Source organism: Oncorhynchus mykiss, chromosome 28 (genome assembly GCF_057628025.1).
Source record: "Oncorhynchus mykiss isolate SJ-2025 chromosome 28, ASM5762802v1, whole genome shotgun sequence".
NCBI lineage: Eukaryota > Metazoa > Chordata > Actinopteri > Salmoniformes > Salmonidae > Oncorhynchus > Oncorhynchus mykiss.
The window spans coordinates 35396540-35418743 of NC_143049.1; the positions used below are offsets into that span (position 1 = coordinate 35396540).

At 47.1% G+C, this 22204-nt stretch overlaps 1 protein-coding gene across 1 annotated transcript in view; it reads left to right on the forward strand.

The window, feature by feature from the left end:
* The window catches only part of LOC110508231 (uncharacterized), a 67767-nt gene extending 45805 nt beyond the window's left edge, over window positions 1-21962 (forward strand). Inside the window, exons 31-47 of the mRNA XM_090225194.1 lie at window positions 12-161; window positions 596-703; window positions 2846-3027; window positions 3401-3464; window positions 4113-4187; window positions 6792-6890; window positions 7040-7150; window positions 9518-9589; window positions 9713-9841; window positions 10310-10417; window positions 18024-18179; window positions 18346-18453; window positions 18550-18693; window positions 18777-18893; window positions 19087-19275; window positions 19778-20061; window positions 20149-21962. Coding sequence (XP_090081320.1) covers window positions 12-161; window positions 596-703; window positions 2846-3027; window positions 3401-3464; window positions 4113-4187; window positions 6792-6890; window positions 7040-7150; window positions 9518-9589; window positions 9713-9841; window positions 10310-10417; window positions 18024-18179; window positions 18346-18453; window positions 18550-18693; window positions 18777-18893; window positions 19087-19275; window positions 19778-20061; window positions 20149-20409 — 2357 coding nt within the window. The 3' untranslated portion in view covers window positions 20410-21962. The remainder of the gene's footprint in view (window positions 1-11; window positions 162-595; window positions 704-2845; window positions 3028-3400; window positions 3465-4112; window positions 4188-6791; window positions 6891-7039; window positions 7151-9517; window positions 9590-9712; window positions 9842-10309; window positions 10418-18023; window positions 18180-18345; window positions 18454-18549; window positions 18694-18776; window positions 18894-19086; window positions 19276-19777; window positions 20062-20148) is intronic.
* Window positions 21963-22204: the final 242 nt, after the last annotated feature.

Consider the following 22204-nt stretch of genomic DNA (forward strand, 5'->3'; position numbering starts at 1 on the left):
ATCTTTCCCAGGGCCCAGGGGATATCCTGGTAGAGATGGATCGGCTATTCCTGGTAAACCGGGTCGGCCTGGAAACCCAGGATCCCGCGGGAGGCAAGGGGAGAGGGGTTTCACAGGACGTGACGGTCAAGATGGAGACCAGGGGTACAAAGGAGCCAAAGGTACAAACTGTACATTACAGTGTATGCACATTGCAGCATCCACATGATAAAATACATACATAGTATTTTGTGTTTACCTTTGGTATCTGCACACAGACAGTCAACCTTCCTTAGAAGTATTTGTAATTACTCTCCTTATGTGGAGTGTCATTTCAGTGAATTTAGAAAACTATTCTCTCTGTTGTATACTTCCTTGTTTACAGTATCCTATCTCTCTTCATGACTATGTGCATGATTTCCTCTCTGCATACTTTGCATAACATTACTATTTCAGTGTGCTGTCCCTCGCCGTAGACTGTTTCTGCATAGAACGCCATATCACCCGTTGTTGTTGCATTCACAGTATTATATATGTTGTACTTATATGTACACATAGTGTAGTATATTATATTGTTCAGTATATTACACGTTGACAGAGTGTAGAATGTCCCCAGGTCATAGAGGTCCCCCCGGAAGTCCTGGCCCAGTAGGAGTCATAACCGTTAAAGGACAGAAGGGCTCTGAAGGACCACCAGGAGAGGATGGCTTCACTGGAGCCAGAGGTGAGAGAGACACAACACAACCCCCTCTGCACACTCTTACAAAACAAGGTGCTCTCTAGAACCCGAAATCTGGCTGTCCCCATAGGAGAACCCTTTGAAGAACCCGTTTTGGTTCCAAGTAGAACCCTTTTGAGTTCCATATAGAACTCAGAGGGTTCTATATGGAAAATTGTACTTAGAACTAAAAAAAGGGTTCTCCTGTTTGGACACCCAATAAACCTTTTTGGAACCCTTTTTTCAGAGAAAAGGGTTCGCAGTAGCACCATGCAACTGTGTTAAAACAGATCAGTTCTGCTTTGGTAATAGATGTTGGACTAGGTTTTTTTTTTTTTTTAAATACTTCAAACTAATATAAGAGGATGCAGGTGGTAGACGGTGGGACTGTATTTTAGCAGGTGGTAGACGGTGGGACTGTATTTTAGCAGGTGGTAGACGGTGGGACTGTATTTTAGCAGGTGGTAGACGTTGGGACTGTATTTTAGCAGGTGGTAGACGGTGGGACTGTATTTTAGCAGGTGGTAGACGGTGGGACTGTATTTTAGCAGGTGGTAGACGTTGGGACTGTATTTTAGCAGGTGGTAGACGGTGGGACTATTTTAGCAGGTGGTAGACGGTGGGACTGTATTTTAGCAGGTGGTAGACGGTGGGACTGTATTTTAGCAGGTGGTAGACGGTGGGACTGTATTTTAGCAGGTGGTAGACGTTGGGACTGTATTTTAGCAGGTGGTAGACGGTGGGACTGTATTTTAGCAGGTGGTAGATGGTGGGACTGTATTTTAGCAGGTGGTAGACGGTGGGACTGTATTTTAGCAGGTGGTAGACGGTGGGACTGTATTTTAGCAGGTGGTAGACGGTGGGACTGTATTTTAGCAGGTGGTAGACGGTGAGACTGTATTTTAGCAGGTGGTAGACGGTGGGACTGTATTTTAGCAGGTGGCAGACGGTGGGACTATTTTAGCAGGTGGTAGACGGTGGGACTGTATTTTAGCAGGTGGTAGATGGTGGGACTGTATTTTAGCAGGTGGTAGACGGTGGGACTGTATTTTAGCAGGTGGCAGACGGTGGGACTATTTTAGCAGGTGGTAGACGGTGGGACTGTATTTTAGCAGGTGGTAGACGGTGGGACTGTATTTTAGCAGGTGGAAGATGGCGGGACTGTATTTTAGCAGGTGGTAGACGGTGGGACTGTATTTTAGCAGGTGGTAGACGGTGGGACTGTATTTTAGCAGGTGGTAGACGGTGGGACTGTATTTTAGCAGGTGGTAGACGGTGGGACTGTATTTTAGCAGGTGGTAGACGGTGGGACTGTATTTTAGCAGGTGGTAGACGGTGGGACTGTATTTTAGCAGGTGGTAGACGGTGGGACTATTTTAGCAGGTGGTAGACGGAGGGACTGTATTTTAGCAGGTGGTAGACGGTGGGACTGTATTTTAGCAGGTGGTAGACGGTGGGACTGTATTTTAGCAGGTGGTAGACGGTGGGACTGTATTTTAGCAGGTGGTAGACGGTGGGACTGTATTTTAGCAGGTGGTAGACGGTGGGACTGTATTTTAGCAGGTGGTAGACGGTGGGACTGTATTTTAGCAGGTGGTAGACGGTGGGACTGTATTTTAGCAGGTGGTAGACGGTGGGACTGTATTTTAGCAGGTGGTAGACGGTGGGACTGTATTTTAGCAGGTGGTAGACGGTGGGACTGTATTTTAGCAGGTGGTAGACGGTGGGACTGTATTTTAGCAGGTGGTAGACGGTGGGACTGTATTTTAGCAGGTGGTAGACGGTGGGACTGTATTTTAGCAGGTGGTAGACGGTGGGACTGTATTTTAGCAGGTGGTAGACGGTGGGACTGTATTTTAGCAGGTGGTAGACGGTGGGACTGTATTTTAGCAGGTGGTAGACGGTGGGACTGTATTTTAGCAGGTGGTAGACGGTGGGACTGTATTTTAGCAGGTGGTAGACGGTGGGACTGTATTTTAGCAGATGGTAGACGGTGGGACTGTATTTTAGCAGGTGGTAGACGGTGGGACTGTATTTTAGCAGGTGGTAGACGGTGGGACTGTATTTTAGCAGGTGGTAGACGGCGGGACTGTATTTTTGATTCTCTAATAATACATGGATAAACAATGCACTGTTCTTTCTTCTCAGGTTCCAAGGGCTCAAGTGGGTCACCAGGTAAACCAGGGGGGAATGGACAGGATGGTCCTCCTGGATATGAGAAAGGGCTCCCAGGACAACCTGGCAGACCTGGTCCCCCTGGACCCCCCGGACCTCGAGGACCTAAAGGCTTGAGTGGTATAGTTGGTTTCCCTGGACCAGTCGGTGATAAGGTACTTCATTACTGATACTCATCACTACATCTTAGATGTTCTTTGTTTACCTCATTAAACTACTAAAACTTTGGTAAAAATTGCTATTATGAATGGTTTCCAGACAAATGAATGCTGCTCAAGATTGATAAATGAGGTGCAGTATGTCTGTATGTATTTAAGTTGAGAATATATTCCTTCCCAAGTAAGTGGTCTTGGAAGTAATGTAGGAACAGATGTCTTTGTTAAGACACAGGATGTTTATGTGTGAGTATCTTGGTGTGTTGGTGTTACTGTGTGTTGCTATGCCAGTGGGTGTTACTGTGTGATGCTATGCCAGTGGGTGTTACTGTGTGTTGCTATGCCAGTGACTGTTGGTTTATCCCCCTTGCAGGGGGACCCTGGGCACACGGGCCCTCCTGGGAACCCAGGCCTTCCAGGAATGACAGGCTTACAGGGTGAGTAGAGAGACAACAGAAAATACACACAAACATGATAAGGGGAACTTAAAGGGACAGGAAGAGAGGAAGGGGAGGTCATAAAGGGACAGGAAGAGAGGAAGGGGAGGTCATAAAGGGACAGGAAGAGAGGAAGGGGAGGTCATAAAGGGACAGGAAGAGAGGAAGGGGAGGTCATAAAGGGACAGGAAGAGAGGAAGGGGAGGTCATAAAGGGACAGGAAGAGAGGAAGGGGAGGTCATAAATGGACAGGAAGAGAGGAAGTGGAGGTCATAAAGGGACAGGAAGAGAGGAAGGGGAGGTCATAAAGGGACAGGAAGAGAGGAAGGGGAGGTCATAAAGGGACAGGAAGAGAGGAAGGGGAGGTCATTAAGGGACAGGAAGAGAGGAAGGGGAGGTCATAAAGGGACAGGAAGAGAGGAAGGGGAGGTCATAAAGGGACAGGAAGAGAGGAAGGGGAGGTCATAAAGGGACAGGAAGAGAGGAAGGGGGGGGTCATAAAGGGACAGGAAGAGAGGAAGGGGAGGTCATAAAGGGACAAGAAGAGAGGATTCCAAAACGTGGGTTATTATCAGAGTGAAAGTGCTGTAATTACGACTAATATCTTCTCTGTATCCTGACACTCAAACCCCTGACCCTATTCTGCAGGTGACCCAGGAGACTCTATAGGACAACCAGGACTACCTGGGCCACCGGGTCCTCCAGGAGAATGCAGAACCTTAGGTGATCACAATACAACGTCTGCTGACAGCATGGCTCCTTATTCCCCATACAGAGCTCTACACTCCGCTTGGCTAGAGCCAGAGTATCTGGGGCGCTACATTTGGACACATTTCCAACTGAGTGAACAAACACAAACAACACTATTACAGTTTTGAGATGATGACAACAGGATACAGGATGTTTAGGACTCCCGGATCTACCAGATAAAAAAGTTACTAAATAAATACTCACTTCCAATGGGGATTCTAGCCCGTACAGTTTAGAAGTCACATCAGTGCACAGTACACTCTTAGGAAAACTATGCTATCTAGAACCTAAAAAGGTTATTCGACTGTCCCCATAGGACAACCCTTTGAAGAACCCTTTTGGGTTCTATGTAGAACCCTTTCCATGTAGGACCAAAAAGTGTTCTCCCTGGAACCAAAAAGGGTTCTCCTATGGGGACAGCCGAAGAACCCTTTTGGAACCCTTTTTTTCTAAGAGGGCAGCATGACAGAACTGTGTGCTATGTATGTATCATGACCGTATCTCTCCTGTTTATTAATTTGTGTTTATGTTCTCCCATGATCCTGGTACTGCTCTTGTCCAGAGTGTGATGCTGAGTCATTAGAATAGGAGTAACTTCAGGTCACATATGATATTCAGGGATATTAACTGAATATGCTATGGCTAGCTTGCCGTACTTTACCTGCACACAGAGGATAGCTGCAAAAAGTCTTATGCTCAGGTGAGGTCCCCAATGCATTAGGTGTTTTGGCGCTGCTCACTATACCTTCTGAAGGGTGCACCGATCGGGTCGATCAGGCCCCATCTGAGCCAGGTGGCTTGCCAACTGCTCCTCCAGCCATTACCATGCCCTCTCTGCCTCCTGCCTAGCTATGCAACAGATCTTCTAACGCTGTGCTCCCTTTACTCATAGAATCCTTAGTGTCCTTCTACTGGTAGACACTTGGCCTTCCATCCCTTGTCAGTGCATTCATCCACGAGTGTCTGGCACGTCAACAGCTTCCTTTCGTAGGCTTCCTTAATGCTCTCCTCCTGTGGAGTCATTAGCATGGCCATTTAGATGTTGGTGCTCCTTGACCAGACTGGCAGGTCTGGTCTGAATGTTGTGCTAACAATGTCCTGGGGGAAGATGAGATGCCTTCCCAGGTCAGCTCTTAACTCTTTCCAATCCGCTGCTGTTGTTGTCAGTAAATTGCTGCTGTTCTCAGTCTGTCAGTCAGTCAGGCTGCTGCTGTTGTCAGTCAGTCAGGCTGCTGCTGTTGTTCCCAGTCAGTCAGTCAGGCTGCTGCTGTTGTTGTCAGTCTGTCAGTCAGTCAGGCTGCTGCTGCTGTTGTCAGTCAGTCAGTCAGGCTGCTGCTGTTGTCAGTCAGTCAGTCAGGCTGCTGCTGTTGTTCCCAGTCAGTCAGTCAGGCTGCTGCTGTTGTTGTCAGTCTGTCAGTCAGTCAGTCAGGCTGCTGCTATTGTTCCCAGTCAGTCAGTCAGGCTGCTGCTATTGTTCCCAGTCAGTCAGTCAGTCAGGCTGCTGCTGTTGTTCCCAGTCAGTCAGTCAGTCAGTCAGTCAGGCTGCTGCTGTTCTCAGTCAGTCAGGCTGCTGCTGTTCTCAGTCAGTCAGGCTGCTGCTGTTCTCAGTCAGTCAGTCAGTCAGGCTGCTGCTGTTGTTCCCAGTCAGTCAGTCAGGCTGCTGCTGTTCTCAGTCAGTCAGTCAGTCAGGCTGCTGCTGTTCTCAGTCAGTCAGTCAGTCAGGCAGGCTGCTGCTGTTCTCAGTCAGTCAGTCAGTCAGGCTGCTGCTGTTGTTCCCAGTCAGTCAGTCAGTCAGGCTGCTGCTGTTGTTCCCAGTCAGTCAGTCAGTCAGTCAGGCTGCTGCTGCTGTTCTCAGTCAGTCAGTCAGGCTGCTGCTGTTCTCAGTCAGTCAGTCAGTCAGTCAGGCTGCTGCTGTTGTTCCCAGCCAGTCAGTCAGTCAGGCTGCTGCTGTTGTTCCCAGCCAGTCAGCCAGTCAGTCAGTCAGGCTGCTGCTGTTGTTCCCAGCCAGTCAGTCAGTCAGGCTGCTGCTGTTGTTCCCAGCCAGTCAGTCAGTCAGTCAGTCAGTCAGGCTGCTGTTGTTCCCAGTCAGTCAGTCAGTCAGTCAGTCAGGCTGCTGTTGTTCCCAGCCAGTCAGTCAGTCAGTCAGTCAGGCTGCTGTTGTTCCCAGTCAGTCAGTCAGTCAGGCTGCTGCTGTTGTTCCCAGCCAGTCAGTCAGTCAGGCTGCTGCTGTTGTTCCCAGCCAGTCAGTCAGTCAGGCTGCTGCTGTTGTTCCCAGCCAGTCAGTCAGTCAGGCTGCTGCTGTTGTTCCCAGTCAGGCTGCTGCTGCTGTTGTTTTCTGTATTTGTGTTCACTTCCAAATGTGACGTTTGTGTTGGGGCAGTGATTCACACTCCTAGAAGGTATGTGCAGGTGTGATTGGCACTAGGGTTGCAAAATTCCGGTAACTTTTCCAGAAATCCTTGTTGGAGGATTACAGATGTCCTTATTTCCTCCCGATTCTGGGAACCTCCCAACCGGAATTTCTGGGAAAGTGACTAGAAATGTGCAACCCTAATTGATCTTTTTCACACTCTATAGATCCAAAGGGAGACCCAGGAGATCCAGGGAGCCCAGGACCCAGAGGCTCACCAGGACAGCCTGGTGTCCACGGAGCCCGTGGACCACTGGGTGGCCCAGGTAATGGATCCCTAAAGTCCCCTTCTGTATGTCACTCATTTCATATTTTCTCCTTAGGACAGGGTACAGGACATTTAATTTATGTCTATGTGTTTGTTTAGTGTCTACATATGTAAGCATTTTAGATTCTAAAGTTTGTGTGTGTGCAGGTTTCCCTGGTCCCTCAGGTCCGCCGGGTCGTCCAGGCTCCCCAGGGCCTCCCGGAGGAATTCTCGGAGGTCAAGGCCCCAAGGGCAATCCTGGACTGCCCGGTCCTCCAGGTACTAAGACCCAATCTACAAAGTCGGAGATTTACATTCACCTTAGCCAAATACATTTAAACTCAGTTTTTCACAATTCCTGACATTTAATCCCAGTAAAAAATACCCTGTCTTAGGTCAGTTAGGATCACCAGTTTATTTTAAGAATGTGAAATGTCAGAATAATAGTAGAGAGAATTATTTCTTTCAGCTTTTATTTCTTTCATCACATTCCAAGTGGTTCAGAAGTGTACATACACTCAATTAGTATTTTGTAGCATTGCCTTTAAATTGTTCAACTTGGGGCAAACGTTTCGGGTAGCCTTCCACAAGCTTCCCACAATAAGTTGGGTGAATTTTGTTCCATTCATCCTGACAGAGCTGTTGTAACTGAGTCAGGTTTATAGGCCTCCTTGCTCGCACACGCTTTGTCAGTTCTGCCCACAAATTTCCTATAGGATGAGGTCAGGGCTTTGTGATGGCCACTCCAATACCTTGACTTTGTTGTCATGTAGCCATTTTCCACAACTTTGGAAGTATGCTTGGGGTCATTGTCCATTTGGAAGACCAATTTGCGACCAAGCTTTAACTTCCTGACTGATGTCTTGACATGTTGCTTCAATATATCCACATAATTTTCTTTCCTCGTGATGTTATCTATTTTGTGAAGCGCACCAGTCCCTCCTGCAGTAAAGCACCCACACAACATGATGCTGCCACCCCAGTGCTTCATGGTTGGGATGGGGATCTTCGGCTTGCAAGCATCCCCCTTTTTCCTCCAAACATAACGATGGTTATTATGGCCAAGCAGTTATATTTTTGTTTCATCAGACCAGAGGACATTTCTCCAAAAAGTACGATCTTTGTCCCCATGTGCAGTTGCAAACCATATTCTGGCTTTTTTATGGCGGTTTTGGAGCAGTGGCTTCTTCCTTGTTGAGCGGACTTTCAGGTTATGTCATTATTGGAGTCATTTAACTGTGGATATAGATACTTTTGTACCTGTTTCTCCAGCATCTTCACAAGGTCCTTTGCTGTTGTTCTGGGATTGATTTGCACTTTTGGCACCAAAGTACGTTCATCTCTAGGAAACAGAACGCGTCTCCTTCCTGAGCAGTGGTCCCATGGTGTTTATACTTGTGTACTATTGTTTGTACAGATGAACGTGGTACCTTCAGGCATTTGGAAATTGCTCCCAATGATGAACCAGACTTGTGGAGGTCTACAATTTTTTTCTGAGGTCTTGGCTGATTTCTTTTGATTATCCCATCATGTCAAACAAAGAGGCACTAAGTTTGAAGGTAGGCCTTGAATTACACTGCTCAAAAAAAGAAATAAAGGGAACACTAAAATAACACATCCTAGATCTGAATTAATGAAATATTCTTATTAAATATTTTTTTCTTTACATAGTTGATTGTGCTGACAACAAAATCACACAAAAATGATCAATGGAAATCAAATTTATCAACCCATGGAGGTCTGGATTTGGAGTCACACTCAAAATTAAAGTGGAAAACCACACTACAGGCTGATCCAACTTTGATGTAATGTCCTTAAAACAAGTCAAAATGAGGCTCAGTAGTGTGTGTGGCCTCCACGTGCCTGTATGACCTGCCTACAACGCCTGGGCATGCTCCTGATGAGGTGGCGGGTGGTCTCCTGAGGGATCTCCTCCCAGACCTGGACTAAAGCATCCGCCAACTCCTGGACAGTCTGTGGTGCAACGTGGCGTTGGTGGATGGAGCGAGACATGATGTCCCATATGTGCTCAATTGGATTCAGGTCTGGGGAACGGGCGGGCCAGTCCATAGCATCAATGCCTTCCTCTTGCAGGAACTGCTGACACACTCCAGCAACATGATATCTTGCATTAGGAGGAACCCAGGGCCAACCGCACCAGAATATGGTCTCACAAGGGGTCTGAGGATCTCATCTCGGTACCTAATGGCAGTCAGGCTACCTCTGGCGAGCACATGGAGGGCTGTGCGGCCCCCCAAAGAAATGCCACCCCACACCATGACTGACCCACCGCCAAACCGGTCATGCTGGAGGATGTTGCAGGCAGCAGAGCGTTCTCCACGGCGTCTCCAGACTCTGTCACGTCTGTCACATGTGCTCAGTGTGAACCTGCTTTCATCTGTGAAGAGCACAGGGCGCCAGTGGTGAATTTGCCAATCTTGGTGTTCTCTGGCAAATGCCAAACGTCCTGCACGGTGTTGGGCTGTAAGCACAACCCCCACCTGTGGACGTCGGGCCCTCATACCACCCTCATGTAGTCTGTTTCTGACCGTTTGAGCAGACACATGCACATTTGTGGCCTGCTGGAGGTCATTTTGCAGGGCTCTGGCAGTGCTCCTCCTTGACTTGATGTGAATTTCTCCACAGGTTTCCCGGGACCCCCAGGGCTGCATGGTCTGAACGGGCTCCAAGGCCAAAAAGGAGAGAAGGGAGCAAGAGGTGAGGTTACAAACACTTATCTATTCAGAGACAGTTATTTATCGATATCTAAATCCAGGTAAAGTACGTTACTAATTGAAACAGGTACCAGTAGTCCTTATGTGTCACATCTCACTCTCTCAGGACCAGATGTGTTGGGCCCACGAGGGCCATCTGGGTTCCCCGGACTCAAAGGCCACACAGGCTCCCAGGGACCCCCGGGAACGTCTTACCCCGGATCTAAAGGCCTAAGGGGCCCTCCAGGCTACCAAGGTACTGTTTGTGTCAGTCATGAGTGAAAAATGTGCTTTTCAAGATAGTAATGACATGATTGATATGCCATGTAAGAGATCACCATACGTTAGAATTTAGCAAAAGGTTGGCGTGTGATTTTATTTTAAGTTTATAGAAGGTGCATTCGGAAAGTATTCAGACTCCTGGACTTTCTTTCACATGTTGTTACATTACAGATTTATTCAAAAATGTATGAATCTACACACAATACCCCATAATGACAAAGCGAAAACAGGTTTTTAGACATTTTTTAAATGTATTAAAAACTAAAACATTTTAACACTGTGATTTTCTTTTAAGTTTCTAATGTAGTAGATACAGTACATTGTGTGTCATTACTGCGTAGTTCCCCGGTGGAGTAGGGTACATGTGAGTGTTGGGTTGTTGACATGATGTTAGGTACTGTTTGACTCCTGTATGGTTGATTGAATGTGTAATGTCACCCAGGACCAAAAGGAGTCACTGGTGAGCCCGGTGGTTCAGGTGGAGAGTGCTCAGAATGTCACAGAGGACCCAATGGAGAGCCAGGATACGAAGGCATTCATGGACCTCCAGGTGTGCATGTGTGTCTGTGTCTGTCTCTGTCTCTGTCTCTGTCTCTGTCTCTGTCTGTCTGTCTGTCTGTCTGTCTGTCTGTCTGTCTGTCTGTCTGTCTGTCTGTACCAGGTGACAAATGTCTGTCTGTCTGTCTGTCTGTCTGTCTGTCTGTACCAGGTGACAAATGTCTGTCTGTCTGTCTGTCTGTACCAGGTGACGTCTGTCTGTCTGTACCAGGTGACAAATGTCTGTCTGTCTGTACCAGGTGACAAATGTCTGTCTGTCTGTACCAGGTGACAAATGTCAAACTGTCTGTCAGTGTGTACGCCAAATAATGAAAGGCTTACTTACAAGCCCTTAACCAACAATGCAGTTTTAAGAAAATACCTAAAAAAAGGTAAGAGAAAAGAATAACAAATAATTAAAGAGCAGCAGTAAATCACAATATCGGGGCTATATACAGGGGGTACCGGTACAGAGTCAATGTGCAGGGGATCGGTGTCAAGGTAATTGAGATAATATGTACATGTAGGTAGAGTTATTAAAGTGACTATGCATAGATAATAACAGAGTAGCAGAAGCTTAGAAGGGGGGGGGGGGGCAATGCAAATATTCTGGGTAGCCATTTGATTAGCTGTTCAGGGGTTTTATGGCTTGGGGTTAGAAGCTGTTTAGAAGCCTCTTGGACCTAACGTTGGCGCTCCAGTACCGCCGTGTTGTTACCTACCCTCACCACCTGGGGGCAGCCCGTCAGGAAGTCCAGGATCCAGTTGCAGAGGGAGGTGTTTAGTCCCAGGGTCCTTAGCTTAGTGATGAGCTTTGAGGGCACTTTGGTGTTGAACGCTGAGCTGTAGTCAATGATTAGCAATCTCACATACAGTGGGGCAAAAAAGTATTTAGTCAGCCACCAATTGTGCAAGTTCTCCCACTTAAAAAGATGAGAAAGGCCTGTAATTTTCATCATAGGTACACTTCAACTGTGACAGACTAAATGAGAAAAAAAAATCCAGAAAATCACATTGTAGGATTTTTAATTAATTGATTTGCAAATTCCAGGTATGAAAGGTATGAAAGGGCAGTGTGGAGTGCAATAGAGATTGCATCATCTGTGACTCTGTTGGTGTGGTACCCAAATTGGAGTGGGTCTAGGGTTTCTGGGATAATGGTGTTGATGTGAACTATGACCAGCCTTTCAAAGCATTTCATGATTTCATGGCTACAGGCGTGAGTGCTATGGGTCGGTAGTTATTTAGGCAGGTTACCTTAGTGTTCCTGGGCACAGGAACTATGGTGGTCTGCTTGAAACATGTTGGTTTTACAGAATCGGTCAAGGAGAGGTTGTACATGTCAGTGAAAACAGTTGCCAGTTGGTCAGCGCATGCCCGGAGTGCACATCCTGGTAATCTGTCTGGCCCTGCGGCCATATGAATGTTGACCTGTTTAAAGGTCTTACTCACATCGGCTATGGAGAGCGTGATCACACGGTCGTCCAGAACAGCTGATGCTCTCATACATGTTTCAGTGTTACTTGCCTCGAAGCGAGCATAGAAGTTATTTAGCTTGTCAGATAGGCTCGTATCACTGGGCAGCTCTTGGCTGTGCGTCCCTTTGTAGTCTGTAATAGTTTGCAATCCCTGCCACATCTGACAAGCACCGGAGCCAGTGTAGTATGATTCGATCCTAGTCCTGTATTGACGCTTTGCCTGTTTGATGGTTCGTCGGAGGACATAGCAAGATTTTTCATAAGCTTCAAGGAGTCCAGCTCCTTGAAAGCGGCAGCTCTACCCTTAGCTCAGTGCGAAAGTTGCCTGTGATCCATGGCTTCTGGTTGGGGTATGTACGTACAGTTACTGTGGGGACGACGTCCTCGATACACTTATTGATAAAGCCAGTGACTGATGTGGTGTACTCCTCAATGCCATCAGAATCCTGGAACATATTCCAGTCTGTGCTAGCAAAACAGTCCTGTAGTTTAGCATCTGCTTCATCTGACCACTTTTTTATAGGCTGAGGTGCTTCCTGCTTTAATTTTTGCTTGTAAAATGGAATTAGGAGGATAGAATTATGGTCAGGTTTGCCAAATGGAGTGCGAGAGAGAGCTTTGTCCGCGTCTCTGTGTGTGGAGTAAAGGTGGTCTAGAACTGATTTAAGTTTCCCTGCATTATAGTCCCCGGCCACTAGGATTGCCGCCTCTGGATGAGCTATTTACTGTTTGCTTATGGTGGTATACAGCTCATTGAGTGTGGTTTTAGTGCCAGCATCGGTCTGTGGTGGTATGTAGACAGCTACGAAAAATACAGATGAAAACTCTCTGGGTAGATAGTGTGGTCTACAGTTTATCATGAGATACTCTACCTCATGTGAGCAAAACCTTGAGACTTCCTTAGATATCATGCACCAGCTGTTGTTTACATATATACATAGGCCCCCATCTTGTGTCTTACCAGAGGCTGCTGTTCTATCCTGCCGATGGAGTGCCAGCTGTATGTTCTTAATCTCATCGTTCAGCCACGACTCAGTGAAGCATAAGCTATTACAGTTTTTAATGTCCTGTTTGTAGGATATAAAGTTGAAGTCGGAAGTTTACATACACTTAGGTTGAGTCATTAAAACTCATTTTTCAACCACTCCACAAATTTCTTGTTAAAAAACTATAGTTTTGTCAAGTCGGTTAGGACATCTATGTGCGTCACACAAGTAATTTTTCCAAAAATTGTTTACAGACAGATTATCATAATTCACTGTATCACAATTCCAGTGGGTCAGAAGTTTACTGTGCCTTTAAACAGCTTGGAAAATTCCAGAAAATTATGCCATGGCTTTAGATGGCTTTAGATACATACTTCCGGCGCCGACAGAGATGGCCGCCTCGCTTCGCGTTCCTAGGAAACTATGCAGTTTTTTGTTTTTTTACGTGTTATTTCTTACATTAGTACCCCAGGTCATCTTAGGTTTCATTACATACAGTCGAGAAGAACTACTGAATATAAGATCAGCATCAACTCACCATCAGTACGACCAAGAATATGTTTTTCGCGACGCGGATCCTGTGTTCTGCCTTACAAACAGGACAACGGAGTGGATCCTATGCAGCGACCCAAAAAAACGACTCCGAAAGAGAGGGAAACGAGGCGGTCTTCTGGTCAGACTCCGGAGACGGGCACAGCGCGCACCACTCCCTAGCATTCTTCTTGCCAATGTCCAGTCTCTTGACAACAAGGTTGATGAAATCCGAGCAAGGGTAGCATTCCAGAGGGACATCAGAGACTGTAACGTCCTTTGCTTCACGGAAACGTGGCTTACTGGAGAGACGCTTTCCGAAGCGGTGCAGCCAACAGGTTTCTCCACGCATCGCGCAGACAGGAAAAAACATCTTTCTGGTAAAAAGAGGGGCGGGGGCGTATGCCTTATGACTAACGTGACATGGTGCGATGAAAGAAACATACAGGAACTCAAATCCTTCTGTTCACCTGATTTAGAATTCCTCACAATCAAATGTAGACCGCATTATCTACCAAGAGAATTCTCTTCGATTATAATCACAGCCGTATATATCCCCCCCCAAGCAGACACATCGATGGCTCTGAACGAACTTTATTTAACTCTCTGCAAACTGGAAACAATTTATCCGGAGGCTGCATTCATTGTAGCTGGGGATTTTAACAAGGCTAATCTGAAAACAAGACTCCCCAAATTTTATCAGCATATCGATTGCGCAACCAGGGGAGGAAAGACCTTGGACCATTGTTACTCTAACTTCCGCGACGCATATAAGGCCCTGCCCCGCCCCCCTTTCGGAAAAGCTGACCACGACTCCATTTTGTTGATCCCTGCCTACAGACAGAAACTAGAACAAGAGGCTCCCACGCTGAGGTCTGTCCAACGCTGGTCCGACCAAGCTGACTCCACACTCCAAGACTGCTTCCATCACGTGGACTGGGAGATGTTTCGTATTGCGTCAGATAACAACATTGACGAATACGCTGATTCGGTGTGCGAGTTCATTAGAACGTGCGTTGAAGATGTCGTTCCCATAGCAACGATTAAAACATTCCCTAACCAGAAACCGTGGATTGATGGCAGCATTCGTGTGAAACTGAAAGCGCGAACCACTGCTTTTAATCAGGGCAAGGTGTCTGGTAACATGACCGAATACAAACAGTGCAGCTATTCCCTCCGCAAGGCTATCAAACAAGCTAAGCGCCAGTACAGAGACAAAGTAGAATCTCAATTCAACGGCTCAGACACAAGAGGCATGTGGCAGGGTCTACAGTCAATCACGGACTACAGGAAGAAACCCAGCCCAGTCACGGACCAGGATGTCTTGCTCCCAGGCAGACTAAATAACTTTTTTGCCCGCTTTGAGGACAATACAGTGCCACTGACACGGCCTGCAACGAAAACATGCGGTCTCTCCTTCACTGCAGCCGAGGTGAGTAAGACATTTAAACGTGTTAACCCTCGCAAGGCTGCAGGCCCAGATGGCATCCCCAGCCGCGCCCTCAGAGCATGCGCAGACCAGCTGGCCGGTGTGTTTACGGACATATTCAATCAATCCCTATACCAGTCTGCTGTTCCCACATGCTTCAAGAGGGCCACCATTGTTCCTGTTCCCAAGAAAGCTAAGGTAACTGAGCTAAATGACTACCGCCCCGTAGCACTCACATCCGTCATCATGAAGTGCTTTGAGAGACTAGTCAAGGACCATATCACCTCCACCCTACCTGACACCCTAGACCCACTCCAATTTGCTTACCGCCCAAATAGGTCCACAGACGATGCAATCTCAACCACACTGCACACTGCCCTAACCCATCTGGACAAGAGGAATACCTATGTGAGAATGCTGTTCATCGACTACAGCTCGGCATTCAACACCATAGTACCCTCCAAGCTCGTCATCAAGCTCGAGACCCTGGGTCTCGACCCCGCCCTGTGCAACTGGGTACTGGACTTCCTGACGGGCCGCCCCCAGGTGGTGAGGGTAGGCAACAACATCTCCTCCCCGCTGATCCTCAACACTGGGGCCCCACAAGGTTGCGTTCTGAGCCCTCTCCTGTACTCCCTGTTCACCCACGACTGCGTGGCCACGCACGCCTCCAACTCAATCATCAAGTTTGCGGACGACACAACAGTGGTAGGCTTGATTACCAACAACGATGAGACGGCCTACAGGGAGGAGGTGAGGGCCCTCGGAGTGTGGTGTCAGGAAAACAACCTCACACTCAACGTCAACAAAACTAAGGAGATGATTGTGGACTTCAGGAAACAGCAGAGGGAACACCCCCCTATCCACATCGATGGAACAGTAGTGGAGAGGGTAGCAAGTTTTAAGTTCCTCGGCATACACATCACAGACAAACTGAATTGGTCCACTCACACAGACAGCATCGTGAAGAAGGCGCAGCAGCGCCTCTTCAACCTCAGGAGGCTGAAGAAATTCGGCTTGTCACCAAAAGCACTCACAAACTTCTACAGATGCACAATCGAGAGCATCCTGGCGGGCTGTATCACCGCCTGGTATGGCAACTGCACCGCCCTCAACCGTAAGGCTCTCCAGAGGGTAGTGAGGTCTGCACAACGCATCACCGGGGGCAAACTACCTGCCCTCCAGGACACCTACACCACCCGATGTCACAGGAAGGCCATAAAGATCATCAAGGACATCAACCACCCGAGCCACTGCCTGTTCACCCCGCTATCATCCAGAAGGCGAGGTCAGTACAGGTGCATCAAAGCTGGGACCGAGAGACTGAAAAACAGCTTCTATCTCAAGGCCATCAGACTGTTAAACAGCCACCACTAACACTGAGTGGCTGCTGCCAACACACTGACACTGACTCAACTCCAGCCACTTTAATAATGGGAATTGATGGGAAATGATGTAAATATATCACTAGCCACTTTAAACAATGCTACCTTATATAAATGTTACTTACCCTACATTATTCATCTCATATGCATACGTATATACTGTACTCTATATCATCGACGGTATCCTTATGTAATACATGTATCACTAGCCACTTTATACTATACTATGCCACTTTGTTTACATACTCATCTCATTTGTACATACTGTACCCGATACCATCTACTGTATCTTGCCTATACTGCTCTGTACCATCACTCATTCATATATCCTTATGTACATATTCTTTATCCCCTTACACTGTGTACAAGACAGTAGTTTTGGAATTGTTAGTTAGATTACTTGTTATTACTGCATTGTCGGAACTAGAAGCACAAGCATTTCGCTACACTCGCATTAACATCTGCTAACCATGTGTATGTGACAAATAAAATTTGATTTGATTTGATTTAGAAGCTTCTGATAGGCTAATTGACATAATTTGAGTTAATTGGAGGTGTACCTGTGGATGTATTTCAAGGCCTACCTTCAAACTCAGTTAATATATATTCACAGTTAAACGAGTCCTATATCGACATAACCTGAAAGGCCGCTAAGCAAGGAAGAAGCCACTGCTTCAAAACCGCCATAAAAAAGCCACACTACGGTTTGCAACTGCACATGGGGACAAAGATCGTACTTTTTGGAGAAATGTCCTGTCCTCTGTTCTGATGAAACAAAAATAGAACTGTTTGGCCATAATGACCATTATGGAAAAAGGGGGAGGCTTGCAAGCCGAAGAACACCATCCCAACCGTGAAGCACGGGGGTGGCAGCATCATGTTGTGAAATTATGTGGATATATTGAAGCAACATCTCAAGACATCAGTCAGTAAGTTAAAGCTTGGTCGCAAATTGGTCTTCCAAATGGACAATGACCCCAAGCATACTTCCACAGTTGTGGCAAAATGGCTTAAGGACAACAACGTCAAGGTATTTGAGTGACCATCACAAAGCCCTGACCTCAATCCTATAGAACATTTGTGGGCAGAACTGAAACGGTGTGTGCGAACAAGGAGGCCTACAAATCTGACTCAGTTACACCAGCTCTGTCAGGAGGAATGGGACAAAATTCACCCAACTTATTGTGGGAAGCTTGTGTAAGGCTAATTGAAACGTTTGACCCAAGTTAAACAATTTAAAGACAATGCTACCAAATACTAATTGAGTGTATGTAAATGTATGACCCACTGGGAATGTGTTGACATTTCACATTCTTAAAATAAAGTGGTGATCCTAACTGACCTAAGACAGGGAATATAGATAAATAAATAAAATTGATTTGGTTTGTAGTATATCCCTCCCGTCTGACTCATTCAAGAAAAACTTTGTCCAATTTGAGGTGAGTAATCACAGTTCTGATGTCCAGAAGCTCTTTTCTGTCATAATAAACGGTAGCAGCAACATTATGTACAATACAAGATACGAACAACGGGAAAAAACATGCAAAATATCATAGTTGGTTAAGAGCCGAGAAGACGGCAGCCATCCCTTACTTACTTGCTTAAATGAAATGTTATGGTGTCAGATGTCAGTGTGTACCAGGTGTCAGATGTCAGTGTGTACCAGATGTCAGATGTCAGTCAGTGTGTACCAGGGGTCAGATGTCAGTCAGTGTGCACATGGGGTCAGATGTCAGTCAGTCTGTCATTGTGTACCAGGTGTCAGGTGTTTCTGTGTGTTTTTCTTGTCTCAGTATTTGAGTGTTTTCAGGACCACCCGGTGAACCGGGTCCTGCTGGTACTGCAGAGCCATCTCCAGGAGACCCAGGCCCCCAAGGGCCACCAGGGCCCAATGGCCATAAAGGACAGAGAGGCCCCCCAGGACCCCTAGGGCCAACAGACTACTCAGGATCACAAGGACCCAAAGGTAACCACATAACACACAACTCCGAAACAGAAAACTGTGTAAAACATTTAAAATTGGAAAACAAAATTGTTGTGTTTTTTTTTTTGGGGGGGGGGGCAGGTCGAGTTAGTCCCTCCCTGATGCAGTCTGTTTTCTCTGTTTGGTGCCTAATGTTCTTTTCTGATAGGTGCCAGAGGCCCTGAGGGTCACATGGGCCCCAACGGAGCAAGAGGTCGTCCAGGCGCCTACGGCCTCCTGGGGCCCAAAGGTGACAAAGGCAAACCTGGGGATGCAGGTGAGGACTGAGACCAATAGAGATAACTGAGACAATTCTAGCTGTTTAGCCTGCCCTGTTCTTTTGACAATGAGGTTCCTCTGTATCCCCCTGCAGGTCCCAAAGGCCTGCCCGGTCAGGTTTTGGACGGTGTCGTTACCACTCAGGAACCCTACCGTGGGATCCATGGCCCCTCAGGTCCATCAGGTCCAAATGGTCCCCCAGGAAAGGCTGGGCCCCGTGGGAACCCTGGGCCTCACGGTAAGTGACCTACAGAAACATGATGTGTGTGTGTGTGTTGTTTTTCACACCGACGGTGGTGTTTTGTGTGTCATTTTCTCTAGGTCCTAAGGGCCCAGCTGGGTCACGAGGGCCCCCAGGGAGAAATGGACCTCCAGGTACACCTGGACCTTTAGGAGACCCAGGCGATCATGGACAGCAAGGTTTTGTGGGACATCAGGGTAAATACATACACACACACACATATACACACACACGCACACAGAGACAGAATATATAACAAATAGTAACAGAAGTAAGCCGTTTCACCGTGCTCCTCAACATAATGCAATATACTAATATACTAATATACTCACATCTGACATGTATACATTAGTATTTTGGTGTAAACACATATACTCTTCCTCCTCACAGGTCCTCCGGGTTCTCAGGGTGACCGTGGCTACCCCGGTTCCACTGGCTCTGTGAGTTCAGGCTTCCTGCTGGTGATCCACAGCCAGTCGGTGGAGGTCCCTGTGTGTCCCGAGGGCAGCAGCCCCCTGTGGACCGGCTATAGCCTGTTCTACCTGGAGGGGCAGGAGAGGACACACACACAGGACCTGGGTACGTACGAACCCCTAGATGGGTGTGGAGGGGTGGGCTGAGGGTGTGGAGGGGTGTGTAGGGGTGGGCCGAATGTGGGGGGTTGTAGGGGTGTGGAGGGGTTGGCCGAGTGGAGAGGTGTATAGGGGTAGGTAGAGGTAGTGTGTGTGGGGGGGTGAGAGAGAGGATACTGACTAATAAGGTATCTCCATTTTGAGTCAGCTCATTAATGTGTTCATGTCTGTCTTTCAATCTATTCACATCAGAGTTGGGGGTCAATCCCTTTTCAGTTTTCCTATGAGGAAAAAATAGAATTGGAATTTCTTTTTACTTCCTGAATTGGCTGAATAAAAAAAGGAATTGACCAACAACCCTGATTCACATGTACACAACTCTCTCTCTCCTCCCCCCGCCCTTCTCTCTTGCTCTCCCCTCCCCCTGCCCCTCTCTCTCTCTCTCCCCTGCCCTTCTCTCTCTCTCCCCTGCCCTGCCCTGCCCTTCTCTCTCTCTGTCCTCCCTCCAGGCCAGGCCGGCTCATGTCTGCGTATCTTCAGCACCATGCCCTTCTCCTACTGCAACACAGGTACCTGTGACTACGCCAGCCGCAACGACAAATCCTACTGGCTTTCCACCACCGCTGCCGTGCCCATGATGCCCGTGTCGGGCCACGACATCCGTGCCCATATCAGCCGCTGTGCCGTGTGTGAGACACCCTCACCCGCTGTGGCAGTGCACAGCCAGGATTATATCGCCCCCACCTGCCCCCCTGGGTGGAGGAGTCTGTGGGCTGGCTACTCCTTCCTCATGGTGAGTGTGTGGTGGTAGGGGGGGGATCTCTGTGTTTGTGTGTGTATATGACTGTATATCGCTCACACTATCCTCTCGTCTCTCCAGCACTCTGGAGCGGGCGACGAGGGTGGCGGCCAATCTCTGACCTCATCCGGCAGCTGCCTGCGAGACTTCCGTGCCCAGCCCTTTGTGGAGTGCCAGGGCCCGCGGGGCACATGCCACTACTTCGCCAATGTCTACAGCTTCTGGCTGACCCATGTTTCCCTGGACGAGCAGTTTGGCCCCGGCCCCGTCCCTAGCGTGTTGAAGGCCGCCGATCAACAGCGCCAGCAGGCCAGCCGCTGCCACGTGTGTACCAAGGGCTGAACACCTTATGTCACCTCCGATTTCTAGTTTTGTTTTGTTGGTATTTTGTATGTTTATTGGATTGAGAGAGAAGAGCGTGTTCTGAAAAGGCAGTAGAACAGATTTCAATCCTTGCTGGCAGCGGCACATCGTACATGTGCTCCACACCACTAGACCACCCCAGGCCACGTCACCTCCTATTTCATCCATAAGTCAAGTTGCCTCATAATATGATTACCAAACTACCCCGACCCCACTACATCACTGTCACAATGCTGTGCTATGCCAGCCCTATCAGCGCCCTGTCCCACTTGTCAGGGATGCATACAATCATCATCTACTACTATTTACCATTTTTGACTATGGTGGCTAGTATAACGAAACCATAGTGTGGATTGCAGTCTATACTAGTCCATAGACCACTTTCAAGGGAAGGAAACATCTATCAAATGTGGAGGATGATGTCATTTTGCTGAACTATCCCTTTAACCGACTTCGTAATGGAGGCCATTGGCCAGGTCATAGACGGGTTGGTTGTTTAGCAACAAAACCGACGCGTGTGCAACTATGGGGCCAAACAGACGGGGTCGGCTTAGATGGTTGACAACATGTAAAGTATATTTTATGTCCAGTGTTTATTGAAAACATAAATTAATGTGCTCAATGGGCACTTGTTGTCTCAAATACGTTACAGTTGTTGGTTAGCTAGTGAATTTGAGCCATATTAGCATCGACGTGACAGTCAAAACACCTCAAAACAAGATCAAAAAACGAGCCGCCTAGGATTCCCCACATAGCTGCTTTTTGTCATTGTTGCTATAGCTACAGTATTTGGCCACCCAGAATCAGAACGACACACAGCGTTCTGCCCCATTTTTAAAGCTTGCTCATTGTTTTCGTGACTTTGTCCACTAACCCATCTATTGGCAAAATGGTTCAGCACTGATCAACCTGCACTGAGCACCTCCCAGATCAGGATGTGACAGTGGACACTGGGAAAGGAGTGAGAACACACTGGATTACTCAGAGCGCTCATCATTGGAAAACTAGCTATTCACTCCAACAAAGACTACAGGCCAAAAGACACAGTATGCCTTAATCAGAAATAATCTTAACATGTGTAGTTAAAATAACCAATAATCTAGTATTGTTGTATCAATATCCATGTCATAATGTTAGAATTAAGCGACAAGGCGCCAGGGGTGTGGTATATGGCCAATATACCACGGCTAAGGGCTGTTCTTGGATATTGGCCATATATCACAAACCCCCAAGGTGCCTTATTGCTATAAAAATGTATTGCTAAAAAAAAACGTGTTTACTGTTCAATTTTTGTCGGTAACAAATATTTTTGTGTCAATGCCGTGGTATATTGTCTGATATACACACGGCTGGAATGCTGTTTCAGCCAATCAGCATCCAGGACCCAAACTACCCTGTTTATAATTTATCATTTACACTACAGCTATTACGGCTTTGAAATGCACTGGTCCCATTTTTTTTCCTACATCATAACGGTTTTATATACCGGTTTTTAGTTGTGTAAAATTAAATTACAAATTAATTTGTTTAATTTAGTTTCTCGTGGTGTGACTATCAATTATGTTCATGTTGGTGCTGATTGTTACAGTCGTGCTGTTATTGTTTTGCATTTCTTATCAAATCGAGCTCTGCCATGTTTGTATTACAGATACGCAAATGTCTTTATTCTTTAAAGTTTTATCCACAATGAAAAAAATCCTTGTGTATCATTTACAGGGACCTTTTCCATTAACTTGAACTTCTTTTTAAGGTTACTCTTATCGAAAACCACATG